Raw genomic sequence first — 13106 nt, forward strand, 5'->3', positions numbered from 1 at the left:
GAAATTAATAAAGTGTATTGCATTTTTATGAGCTTTTTTGTTCGGGTTGTAAGAAGGAACGGGTTTTGAAAACGAGTGAAATGAAATGAGATGAGATGAGATGACATGAGATGAGATGAGATGATATGAGGTGAGATGAGGTGAGATGAGATGAGGTGAGGTGAGGTGAGGTGAGGTGAGGTGAGGTGAGGTGAGGTGAGATGAGATGAGATGAGATGATATGAGGTGAAATGAGATGAGGTGAGGTGAGGTGAGGTGAGGTGAAACAGTGGCACTTACAAATTATCATTTACAATATTTTTTCTTAAACTACTACCGGATCGGAACGCAACCTCAACTGAGAAGTAGAAACCGAGCATGCCGACCACCTGATTGTAAAAGTCATTGCCGCTTATGGATGTGTGTAACCATCGCTATGTAGAACAGCAGTTGTAATCGAAGCTTATCACAGATGCATTGCCACTGGAGATGTGCCGAGTCAGGTAAACTCGAGTCGACTTTTTTTTTGGTCTTCGTGCTATTGGACTGTGTGTTACAAAGTAAAGTACTCGAGTACTTTGAAACTACTCTACTACTTATAAAAAATGTAATAATGATAAGACTTTTCGTGTTAAAAAAAATTGTAAATATTAAATTGCAATACCCTAGCAGGGTGCATGCTTGCACTATATTTAATTTGTAAGACCTATGATAATAAGCCTGAGCACTAAAAATTTGAACTAACTCGAGCACATTGTGAATACGTTGGACTCGAGTACTGACTCGATTCTTTTTTATGTGAATACTAAAGTACTCGAATACCAAAAATGCACATTATTAGCAGCCACCATTGAGGACTAAGGTAGTCGCTTAGTGTAAGTCATTCACTCACTCACTCACACTCTTTAACTTCACGGGTGCGCAAGAACTTCTTCAAGCTAGAAATAGGAGAGGCGGTAGTACTGTAGCGGCTTAAGGGGGGGAGGGGTGGCCCGCCCCGGGCCTCCGATTTTGGGGGGGCCTCCAAATAAAGTTGCTAATAAAAAGGTTATTAGAACCAAACAATCTATGAAATCAGTCATCGAAGAAAAAAAACAAAAAAAGATCACCGAATCACAGGCAAACTATTTACAGCCTCCATTCAACTTTCCGCCCCGGGCCTCCGACGACCATAGTCCACCACTGGCAGTAGTATAAACCGTTTTACCATCTTTTTTTTTACCCGACTGCCAAGGAAGGGTTATGTTTTTCGCGCGTATCTTGTATGTTTGTCTTTCTTTATTTGATCCGATCTAACAAACGGCTGGATGAATTTCAACAGTTAAAGTGTCATTATATTTGTCTCAATGACCCGAGTGTCCTTAGATAGGTGTTAGTAAAAAAAAATCAAAATGGCGGATTTTTGGCGCGTAATAGTAACACATTTAAAAAAAAAAGTTAACCGAACCTATCGAGTAGGGTATCAAATGAAAGGAAATTAAACGGAGATTATAAAAACATATTTGTATATATATAAAACAGTAAGGTGACTGACTGACTGACTAACTAAATGACTTTTTCATTTTTCAGAAATCAACGTACAGCCTAAACCAAGGACTTTACAGTTCTGAAATTTTGCACACAGGTTCTCTATATAGCTTGAATAAGTACTAAGAAAGGCCTTTTGGAAATTCTACCATTAAGAGGGTAAAATAGGGGAAAACAGTTTTTTTGAAATCCTTTAATTTTGAAGCAATTACTATAAAATTTTGTATTTGGCTTTCTGGATAGGAACAAGGACGCACTTATTTATCCCCCTCCGAAAAATCAACCCCGTAGAGAGTAAAATAAGGGTTAAAAGTTCATTTGAACTATCGTCAATATTGAAGCAAACACTATGACATTTTGTATCAGGCTTGTTGGATAAAAATAATGAAATGCTACCTCTAACGAGGTAAAATAATGACCGAAACTTGGATTTACTGAAGTTATATATTTTATAGACCGTAAATGGTGAATATATGGCAACACAACGTTTGCCGGGTCAGCTAGTACATATATACTCGTATATACACATCGAGATGACTGTCTGACTAAATGAGAGAGTTGATGTGCCAGAGATCAACGCAAAGGGAAACCGCTGAACTTAAGCGTGCTGGAATTTTACACATAGGTTCTTTATATAGCGTAAATGAACACTACGAGGATAAAATAAAATAGGATAATATTGTTTGAACATTTTTTGTTTTTGAAGCAGACACCTACTATGAAACTTTGTATTTGGCTTTCTGGATAAAAATAATGAAATGCCTATTTCACTGCTTTTGGAAATTCTACTTCAGCCTTTTTGGTGCAGTCGGGTTTTTGATTTTTTTAATTAATTACTTGTTTATAATATAAGAGTAGCAGACGAGCATGCAGTCCACCTGATGGTAAGTGGCTACTGCCGCCCATGGACATCTGTAATCAACCCCAGATAGGATTAGATATTCCTACCTGAGGTCGGCCACAGATGCGCCGCTACCCCTGAGGACTAAGCTGGAACGCCTCGGAAAAGTCTGTCTCCCTTACCACACCCTTCAAACCGGAACACAGCAGCGCTTAACACTGCTGTTATTAGGTAGAAATAGGTAGAATCTTTTTCACTTTAACTTACTTCATCACAAACCAGTTTAAGTTTCTGCTTTTTACTTACTACAACTTCGAAGAAGATCCAACAAAAAACTGAACAATGGTATATTTTTCCTCATTTGCCAAATTAGGTAGTAATAAAAATCTGGCTGCAGTGTATAATGAATAAACGTTTAAATAAAACTTGTTTGGCATGATGTTAGTAACACAATAAGATTTATTTTATATAATACTTACGTAGACTTATTATTCTTTGTTTTGTCATCCAGATATTCCAGGATTTTAGTCTTCCGATTAAGTTTAATTTCAGCCCTTGTTACACGTAATTACATATAATTTCGAATGACATTTAATTTAAAATGTTTTCGGATCATTAATTGTTTTTAACCATCGCTTCTGCGAAGTATGTTACACTAGAAATGTTTTATATTTACTTTTAAATAAATTACTTTTAATATATCGGTATACAATTACTATGTAATATGGAAGTACGATAACGCCATTCGCCTGATGGTAAGTGGCAACTGGCGACCATAAATATTTGTAAGCTATCGCCATAGATAAGTATAGACCGCCGTATCTGACCGCCTTGTAAATGAAGGAAGCGGAACAATGCCGACATGTGCAGTTAAGTGGTGCAAAAACACGAAATCGGAGAAAAAGTGCGGAGAAATATCGTTTCATTCGTAAGTGCTCTAAAAACTACATTTTTTAATATTACTCAAACACGAAAATAGATGACAGTGACAATTTCAATTGTCAAAACTGGTTATATTTTCTTGTTAGGAGTGAGTAAACTTTACTAATCTATGGCTAGCTATCTATAAAATTTAAGTCCAACCTGATCTCGGGAAACATCTACTAAGTCGGAAAGCCTCGGATAAGTCCCATGGTACAAGCTTCCAAAGTAGCGTTAAACACGGCTGTTATTGGACAGCAATAAATAACTTAAATAAGTACGCAAAAAGATAATTTAATACTAAAGAAAAAGATTAAACAAAAATGGTTGAGACAATTACGTACGTAATTTACAATGTAAATAAAAAGCAACAGATTTATTATAAGTAAAGAGCTTCTCGTAATAAGTACCCAGTACTCTCAAGAGTCGTGCGAAATTGCAAATTACTAAGAAACTTTGATAAGAAAATTAGAAAGATACTTCACCGCCTTGGAATTGGATAAAGCCACAAAAGGATTCATCAGTTATTTTTTTATTCTTGACAAATAATATGTTACTGTATAATTTATATGAATATTTAGTTTATTTCTCGAAAGTGATTGAATATTCTTATGAGAGATATTAATAAAAATCTTAAACCATAAACCATAAAATACAGTTTTATACAGTATGTATGTATAATACAGATATTTTCGTATAAGTAACTAATACTACGTAATTTACGTAATAAATAAATATTTCAAATATCTTAACGACATTTTAGCACGGAGGCGTGGAAGACTTTATTGACATAACAATTTCAATTCTCAAAACTGTTTAAACTTTCTTATTAGGAGTGATCTATCTATGTATTTTACTAATCGAAGATGAAAAGAAAATATTTTAATGACATTTTAGCACAGAGACATAAAAACTTTATTTACGCAACAATTTCAATTCTCAAAACTGTTTAAACTTTCTTGTTGATGATCTATCTATGTATTTTATTCATCTAAGATAAGAATATTAAAGCTCTTTATAATGAGGGCTTATTTTCTTCGTCGGAAGTTGTTTTTATATAAAATTAATACAGCTTCACCAAGGCCGCCTTGGAAAGTATATTTATAGCAACTGGAAATTGTTATGCCTTATTAATTATGGTTTTGTTATTTGAAGTAATACGATCTTATTTATACATAGTAATAAAATGTAAGTGTCTGTATGTAATGTCAAAATACATAAATACATACATAGTAAATACATAGTAATACATAGCAAACATACATAGTAATACATAGTAAATGGATAGGTTTTTATTATGAATGTTAGAGAATGTTACTTATTACAAAAATGTATATTTAACTAGCTGACTCGGCAAACGTTGTTACCATATAAATAAAAAAATGTTAAGGGTAAACAACCCTCATCACTTAGGGGTATGAAAAATAGATAGTAGCCGATTCTCAGACCTACTGAATATGCATATAAAATTTGGTGAAAATCGGTAAAGCCATTTCGGAGGAGTACAGTAACTAACATTGTGACACGAGAATTTTATATATAAGATTTTTGTCTGTCTACCTGTTTGTTCCGGGGTAGCGCCGAAACAGCTGGATCGATTTTGATTACTCTCATTGGCAGCTGAATTTATAAGAAGTAAATTACTTACGATAGATAGTCCGCGTAAAACTGCTAGTCCGCTCTGAATATAGAAATGAATCGCGTTGCCATAGCAAATTGTACGACTACACCTGCTCAACAAAAAGCAAAAAAGCAGTGATAGCCTAGTGGTTAAGAAACGCGGCCTCTCGATCGAGGGGTCCGAGGTTCAAATCCCAGGCACGCACCTCTGATTTTTAAATTTATGTGCGTATTAGAAATTAATTATCGCTTGCTTAGACGTTGAAGGAAAACATCGTGAGGAAACCTGCATACCTGAGAGATATATAAAAAAAAATCTCAAAAGGTATGTGAAGTCTACCAATACGCACTTGGCCAGCGCGGTGGACTATGGCCTAATCCTTCTCATTCTGAGAGGAGACCCGTGCCCAGCAGTGGGACACAGTAATGGGTTGATGATGATGATGATGACCTGCTCAACAACTTCAGGGCGGACTAGAAGTTTGGCGATGACTATAATAGGATTGATATATGATCTATCGATTTGTACTCAAGTAGTATTCGATTCGGGACCAATTTAAGCCGATGTAAAGATGCCATATCCTAATACTTCATGAGAGCTTCTATAGAATGTTAGACATCTTACAACTACTTAGTTCTTAAGAGCGGGATCGACGCGATAACGACCTTGGAGTGGCCTTCAACTTCACAATGTGCGTCTTTGGAATGAAAGGGGGAGCGAAGCTTTATGTAAGTTCGCATACACATTCTGGCATTTAAACCCTTTCGTATAATAATTGTTTTATTATATTGTAATATGATATGGCCGGTTTTGAGGTATGAGGCCCTAGGGTTATAAAGGTGTTGAGGCCCTAATAATGTTCTGGATTACAAAGAAAAAATATTTCAATCAAGTCAAAAATTTAGTGCCATGAAATAAATTTATTTCCACACTTTTTGGAAACACACCTGTAAGTTGCGAAACCGTTAAATTTTGGATATTTTTGCCTCTATGGTGCGGGTCCTTTAATTGTGGAGGCCTCGGTTGCCTTCTCCGTAGTCCGGCCTTGATATGGTACGTATGGTTGAGACCAGGGACCTATATCTAAACAAATACGGGTCTGTGATTGAGACCAGTCACAGTCACAGTGCAATCAATGGTGTGGTTTGATTTACAAACTTTTTTTTCTTTTTTGTTTTTTTTTTTATTTTCGAGGGGGAAACCTTCAAAAGGTACCCGACGACGTGGGAGCGACGCCGGATGTGGGATTTTTACCGCACTAAAACCCCCCCGCTGGCCGTCCTCAGCGCTTGGTGGAGAACTCCGGGATCTCCAATGGAACACAACCGGAGTCCTCCGAGCGCGATGCCCCGGTCGGGCTCTGCCCTGGGGGGAGCACTTTACGCTCCTCCCGCACACCTGGTGTTTACGACGGCGCGACCACACATGCCGCCGTTCTTCCCGGGGTTGCTCTCCGGACGGTTCGAGCTCCACTCTTGCCGCCGGCAACCCCGGAAGCCCCCTTTTAGTCGCCTCTTACGACAGGCAGGGGCTACCGTAGCCCTATTCTAGTCCCGGAACTACATGGACATGATTTACAAACCTACACAAACTAAATCAAACACTATCCACACGCTCAAATTCGTGACGGTTTGGCAAGTGTGCGAACGCCGCATAAGATTTAGAACTTACTCTTCTATAATTCTACTAGTTTTTGCCCGCGGCTTCGCCCGCGTTTAAAAGAAAATAATATAACATACTAACATATATAAAATTCGTACCTTCAACTTTGCTAAAGATCATCACTTGATTAAATGCATAGTTTACGATTCAATCCTTACTCATATCGATTAAAATAATCGATGTTTTGGGTCCAAAAGATCGATTCTCCAAATAATCGATCTTAGATCGCCATCCCTAGTTCCCGTGGGATTTCCGGGATAAAAACTATCCTATGTCCGTTCTCGGGTTTCAGACTATCTTTGTACAAAATTTCATTAAAATCGGTTTAGTGGTTTGGGCGTGAAGAACAGACAACCAGACAGACAGACAGACAGACAGAGTTACTTTCGGATTTATAATATTAGTAAGGATTCCAGGGTTAGTGTCTATTAAATACATTCTGTCGACCGTGATAAGTCACGTTTGAAAAATTATGTGATTTTAATTATAATATTAATTGTTTCTATTATTTCACTAGTGACAGTACAGCGTAACATGTATAATCAGTTTATTATCATAACTTGGCCGTGATTTGACCTTCGAACCGGTTTATCAATAAGTTCGAATCAAATGCCAATTAATATGTATTACAATAAGATTTTACAACTATTTTTAACACGTTTTTATTAGCTTGGGTTGTATGTAGGTATGTATGTATGTATGTACGTAACAGTAACGGAATCTTTGAACCCGATTTCTATCCACTTTGAACTTTCATATTAATTCAAAATTTTGAAAAAATATCAAAAACCGATGACAATACACGATTTTAATAATTTTGTACCATTGTCCTTATCAACATCCTCAGGATTAACGATTTTCGAGGCGAGAGAAAGCGCCTTAGGGAGAGTTTAGGCAAAGTTATTAGGATTGTTATGATCTATGAGTGACCGTGATCACCATCAACAGGTGGTAGAACTGGTTTTATCAATTCTAGTTCTAGTGTGAAGCAGTTATTGCCTTGATGGAAGGGTGTAGATGGCGACTGACTTACATGATTTTATAAGATACGAGTAGCAGACGAGCATGCAGTCCACCTGACGGTATGTGGCTACTGCCGTCCATGGACATCTGTAATCAACCCCAGATAGGATTAGATATTCCTACCTGAGGTCGGCCACAGATGCGCCGCTACCCCTGAGGACTAAGCTGGAACGCCTCGGAAAAGTCTGTCTCCCTTACCACACCCTTCAAACTGGAACACAGCAGCGCCTAACACTGCTGTTATTAGGCAGAATTAGGTGTGGCGGTGGTGCTGCCGGAGTCGAACCACAAAGGGTTCTACCACCTTCAAAAATCTGTTCTGTATGTTTGCGACAGTAATCATTTACCAACAGGTGGATTGCTGGTTTGCTACCCTACGATTTAAAAAAGATGGACTAAAAAGTAATATTATATTTTTATAATACACACTTTGCAAAAGCTTCTTAAACTTTCATTCTAGGGATTTTAACGCGATATTACCATGTACTTTATTGTTATTACTTTATATAATAGACAGGCAGATAAAAAGACAAACAACGGAAAAGCACTGACTGATAAGATTTTGTTGCAATTTCACATCCGATCATAATGTGGTTGTGTTTTAGCATGTAACTTCTTCAAAATATCTACTCGTACATCTAATAGTTGTAAAACTATAAAATTAAATATAAGTGTACAATCACGACAAAAAAATAATTGACTCTCGGACTTAAATGTCCTGACACCTGGTGCACCTTGTATAGTCACACATAGCAAAAATTATAAAATAGTCATCATCATCATCAACCCATTAGGGCCCCTCTGCTGGGCACGGGTCTCCTCTCAGAATGAGAAGGTTTAGGCCATAGTCCACCGCGCTGCCCAAGTGCGTATTGGTAGACTTCACATACATTTCTCAGGTATGTAGGTTTCCTTACGGTGTGTACCTTCACCGAATTAATTTTGAAAAATCAGAGATGCGTGCCTGAGATTTGAACCTCGGACCTCTCGATAAAGAGGCTGAGTTTTTTAACCGTCAGGCTATCACTGCTATAAAATAGTCGTTAGTTCAAAACTTAACCAAAAATTCCTATCAACTTCCAAAATTCCCGTAGGCACATACCATTTAAAATATTTCACCCACATTCAGTTCAAGATGATTCAAGGGAAAAATCAATACACTACAATGTTTTCGCTGGCTAATTGGTAATACGAGACTGTGTTATCACGGTCACATGGCCACAGATAGCTGGTCAATTAATATCTGCTATTAATAACAATAACGACGTGCGAGATCACATGACGTGCTAAAATTTAGAGCAAAATCACTGTTTGTTACCAGAAGTTTTACCGCTTTGTTGGTTTTGATAAGGTCACAGGCCAGCGTTTTATTGACAAAATTTCAATCATGATTTCAATTGTTTCCGCAGATTTGAAGGTAGAAAAGTCTTAAGATTGTTTGATAGTAGAAACTTTGGCAGACTAAGAGAGGAAGGTTGGGTGTTAGGGGCGGTTCGGGGGCCTCTGGTCCAGATGGGCCTCCAAATGTCAACAAGTTATTTTGTATATTAAGTTAAGATTAAAACTACTTCGCAACAATCCGCTACAAATATGTATGATGGTATATATTTTAAACCATGCAGTATGTATTATTATATACATACTGCATGTTATATATTTATGTTATTTATTTTATTGGTTATTTTGTAGACATTTGTGAAAGCTTGTAAAATTAAATCAACTTTTTAGACTGGGGGCCTCATTTAACATTATGTCCGGGGCCTCATTCAACTTTCTGCCCCTGGCCTCATTATTTCCGCCCGGGGCGGACGAGCTTAGTCCGCCATTAGGTAGAACTAGTGTGTTTTGGTTTGGGAGCTGCCATGCCACACCTATTTCTACTCGTAGTGTGAAGCAGTTCTTATATTTTAATTGAATGGTGTGATTAGATTACATAAGAGCTACCATTTTAGTCTTCCATTAGCATCTGTGATCGGCTTGTGGTTCTACTATACGAGGTTGGTTATAGATATCCACCAGTGGCAGTGACCCTGTAATCTGAGGCGTGCTTAAGGAGATATGTATTGTAATTTCCAAGTTTAGAGATAATGATTTATTGTATACACTACACTACATATACTTGCTTTAATAATAATGTTGTTGAAATGCAAGTGACTCTGATTTTATACATAAATAGCTGACCCGGCAAACTTTGCACCGTCTCAAAATATATTAATCAAATATATTCCATATAAAATATAGCCTATGTTACTCGTGGATAATGTAGCTTTCGAATGGTGAAAGAATTTTTAAAATCGGTCCAGTAGTTTTTGAGCCTATTCATTACAACCAAACAAACAAAGTTTTCCTCTTTATAATATTAGTGTAGAAAAAATATGTTGACATTAATTTTTAGAGAAAGATCTAAGATATTTTTTAATCTGAAGTTCCTACAAGTAATATCAGTCTGATTAGCATTTCAACATCATCAACCCATCCTTGTCTCACTGCTGGGCACGGGTCTCCGCTCAGAATGAGAAAGATTAGGCCATAGTCCACCGCGCTGGCCAAGTGCGAATTGGTAAACTTCGCGTACCTTTTAAAACTTCTTTTTTAAATTTCGCAGGTAAGCAAGATTTCATACAATGTTTTTCTTCACCGTTGAAACAAGTAATTAATTTATGATAGGCACATAATTTTGAAAAATCTGAAATGCGTGCCTGGGATTTGAACCGGGGATCCCTCGATCAAGAGGCCGAGTTTCTTAACCACTAGACTATCACTGCTTCACATATAATTTGCTAGTGTGTAGTATCCGATATCCAGTAATGTTAGTAGTTAGTTGTTAGTTAGTAATGCACATAGTTAAAGTTTGCTGTACTTATCTGTTATTAAGATATGTAAAACATATTTTAAGGTTTAGTATTTAATCATAGTCACACATGTAATCTTGTTGACAAGTCTTAATAAATAAATGGTATAAATCTATTTTGTTCCACAGGTAGGCGCCTACTGCTACGCAGAGCTTGGCACCATGATACGAAAGAGTGGTGCCGACTACGCCTACATCATGGAGACCTTTGGACCCTTCGCTGCTTTCATCAGGCTTTGGATTGAATGTATGATAGTCCGGCCTTGCTCTCAGGTACGTTGAAGGTCCATACAATTGTAGTAGCAATTTACCATGCAGTCCACTTGATGGTAAATGACCTTCCGGCAATGGTATAAATATACCTATGGTACATTGGAATCATGGGACCCTAAGAAATTTTGGTCACTTTAGTGATTGTTTGGTCCTGGCGACCATTTTTGTTATTCATGCAAATACCTATAAACATTTCAAGAGAATTTATTTTCCGTTGATTTATACACATTTTTTGGTAATTCCATTATTTCCAATTAACAAGACCATTCCGAGACCTTTCTTTAAAAACTTGGCTGACACACTTCCGTGCGCCAAAAAACAAAAGCCTTTCGATTATCCAATTGTTTGACTACAAATCTACTTATAGCTTATGTGTGTGGATACAGTACGACTATCGGTATTGATTTCGCCGTTTATGTAAACAGGTGAAAGACCCGTGGTTTCTCATATTATAAGATCAGCAGAACCTTATGTTCTTCAGTATGTGTCTTCAGCAGAGTTTATGATTTATCTCGGAAACTAAGAGGTATATGAACACTTAATGGAAATATTGATTTTCTAAAGGTGTCGTAAGGGCATAGGTACTTGTCCGATGTGTTCCAACTTAGTCCTCAGGGGTAACGCATCTATGGCCGACCTCAGGTAGGACTCTAATCTTATCTAGGGTTAATTACAGATGTCCAGTATCCACTTACCATCAGATGGACTGCATGCTCGTTTGCTACATCTTTATATATATATATATATTTCTTATGTGCGCGTGTATGTCACTGAACTCCTCCTAAACGACTGGACTGATTTTGATGAAATTTGATGTGTGTGTTCAAGGGGACTTGAGAATGGTTTAGATTCACAATTTAGTCCGTGGGAAAAGGTATTTTTAATTATTTTTTAATTCGTAAGTAGTTATAGAATCGGAAACTATGCATTTCATCAAGTGATGATCTTTAGCAAAGTTGTTGTCCAAGAGCCCACGAGGGTTTGGGAGTTGGTAAGACCAATTTTCGACAGATGGCACCACTGTCATTCCAATGCAGGTACAAATTTTCCGTTTTATGTATGTCATATTGCTTCTTTAAAATGCGAGCGACGCCGCGGGCACTAGTTTATATTATAAAACAATCTTTGCTTAGAAAAGTTACTTGAAATATCATAAAGTGCCACATTAATGTAGTCATAATTATAGGTATTTGGGGGCCAGATTATTGGGGCATTCTATTTGCATATTTCCATTATCTTGTCACATGACATTACAAGTTTCGCCATCTTGGCGCCTACGGAAATGCTAATGTAATAAACTTATAAATCTGTGTGACTATCATAAATGTGGTCGTATTTTTGTTTTCATTGTTTGTCATTTAATTAGGAAAAGTTACTTGAAATATCATAAAGTGCCAGATTAATGTAGTCATAATAATATTTTGAAGCTAAATTATTGAGGGATTCTATTTGAATATTTCCATAATCTCATTACAAGTTTCGCCATCTTGGCGCCTACGAAAATGCTAATGAAAGAAACTTATACATGCGAAGGTATTTTTGTTTCCTTGAATGGTTAAAGTACTGAACCAATTTTGATGAAAGTTAACATGGGGATGGTTTTCCTTGTGGAAGGACAAATAAACTCTTGCGGAGTTAATGGGATGTTGAATCTTCAGTGTAAATTAACGGTCAGTGCATAAGGTTATGAAATAAGGTATGTTCTTTGTAAAAACAAGAATTAAAAATAAAAGAAAATCGACTCCTACTGAATAAGAGCTGATGGTTCTTAAAGAGCTGAACGGATTTTCTTTGATCTCCAACACCCCCAATCAAGTCATATTCCAAACAAAATAACTAAATTAGGATATATGATGCTACAGACAGACACACAGATCAGCACGTTAAACTTATAACTTTTAACTTAACTTTAACTTTTAACTTATAACTTTTCGTCAAATGTTAAAAACTATAAAAAAATTACTATATTTTCGAAACAAATCTCAAATATATATTTAGTTTTATTAAAAAAAAAACTAGAAAATAATATAATGTTTGTACTATTTTCTAAATGGATCCAAAAGCAATATAGTGCTACCAACGATTTGTCGTTATTGTCCGCCCCGTATTGGCGCCCAACGCGGGACTGTCTATTTTTATCACCTAGTAACGCTGATAGATACCCGTTTCGTTTTGTTAGAAGGTAAATGCGTAGTACAAGACTTTTTTACGTTTTTTTACTTTAACTATTTTGAAGTAGTAAATGCACATATAGTCCATCAGCCGGTAAGTGGCTCCTTCTACCCATAGACATCCAGATAAGTATATCTCCCTTACCCCGTTTAAACAAGAACACAGCAGCGCTATACTGTTGCTATAAGTTAAGGGAAAGTTAAGGTGGTGGTCGAACCACAAGCTCTACCACCTTC

The 13106-nt window shown here is 36.8% G+C and overlaps 1 protein-coding gene across 1 annotated transcript in view; it reads left to right on the top strand.

Annotated features, from left to right (window-relative positions):
* The window catches only part of LOC140745691 (Y+L amino acid transporter 2), a 52013-nt gene that overhangs the window by 21226 nt on the left and 17681 nt on the right, over nt 1-13106 (top strand). The window contains exon 3 of the mRNA XM_073077595.1: nt 10555-10698. Within this exon, the coding sequence (XP_072933696.1) occupies nt 10555-10698 (144 nt within the window). The remainder of the gene's footprint in view (nt 1-10554; nt 10699-13106) is intronic.

Source organism: Epargyreus clarus, unplaced genomic scaffold, assembly GCF_041222505.1.
Source record: "Epargyreus clarus isolate Ecla_fem2 unplaced genomic scaffold, WU_Ecla_fem_2.2 ptg000002l, whole genome shotgun sequence".
NCBI lineage: Eukaryota > Metazoa > Arthropoda > Insecta > Lepidoptera > Hesperiidae > Epargyreus > Epargyreus clarus.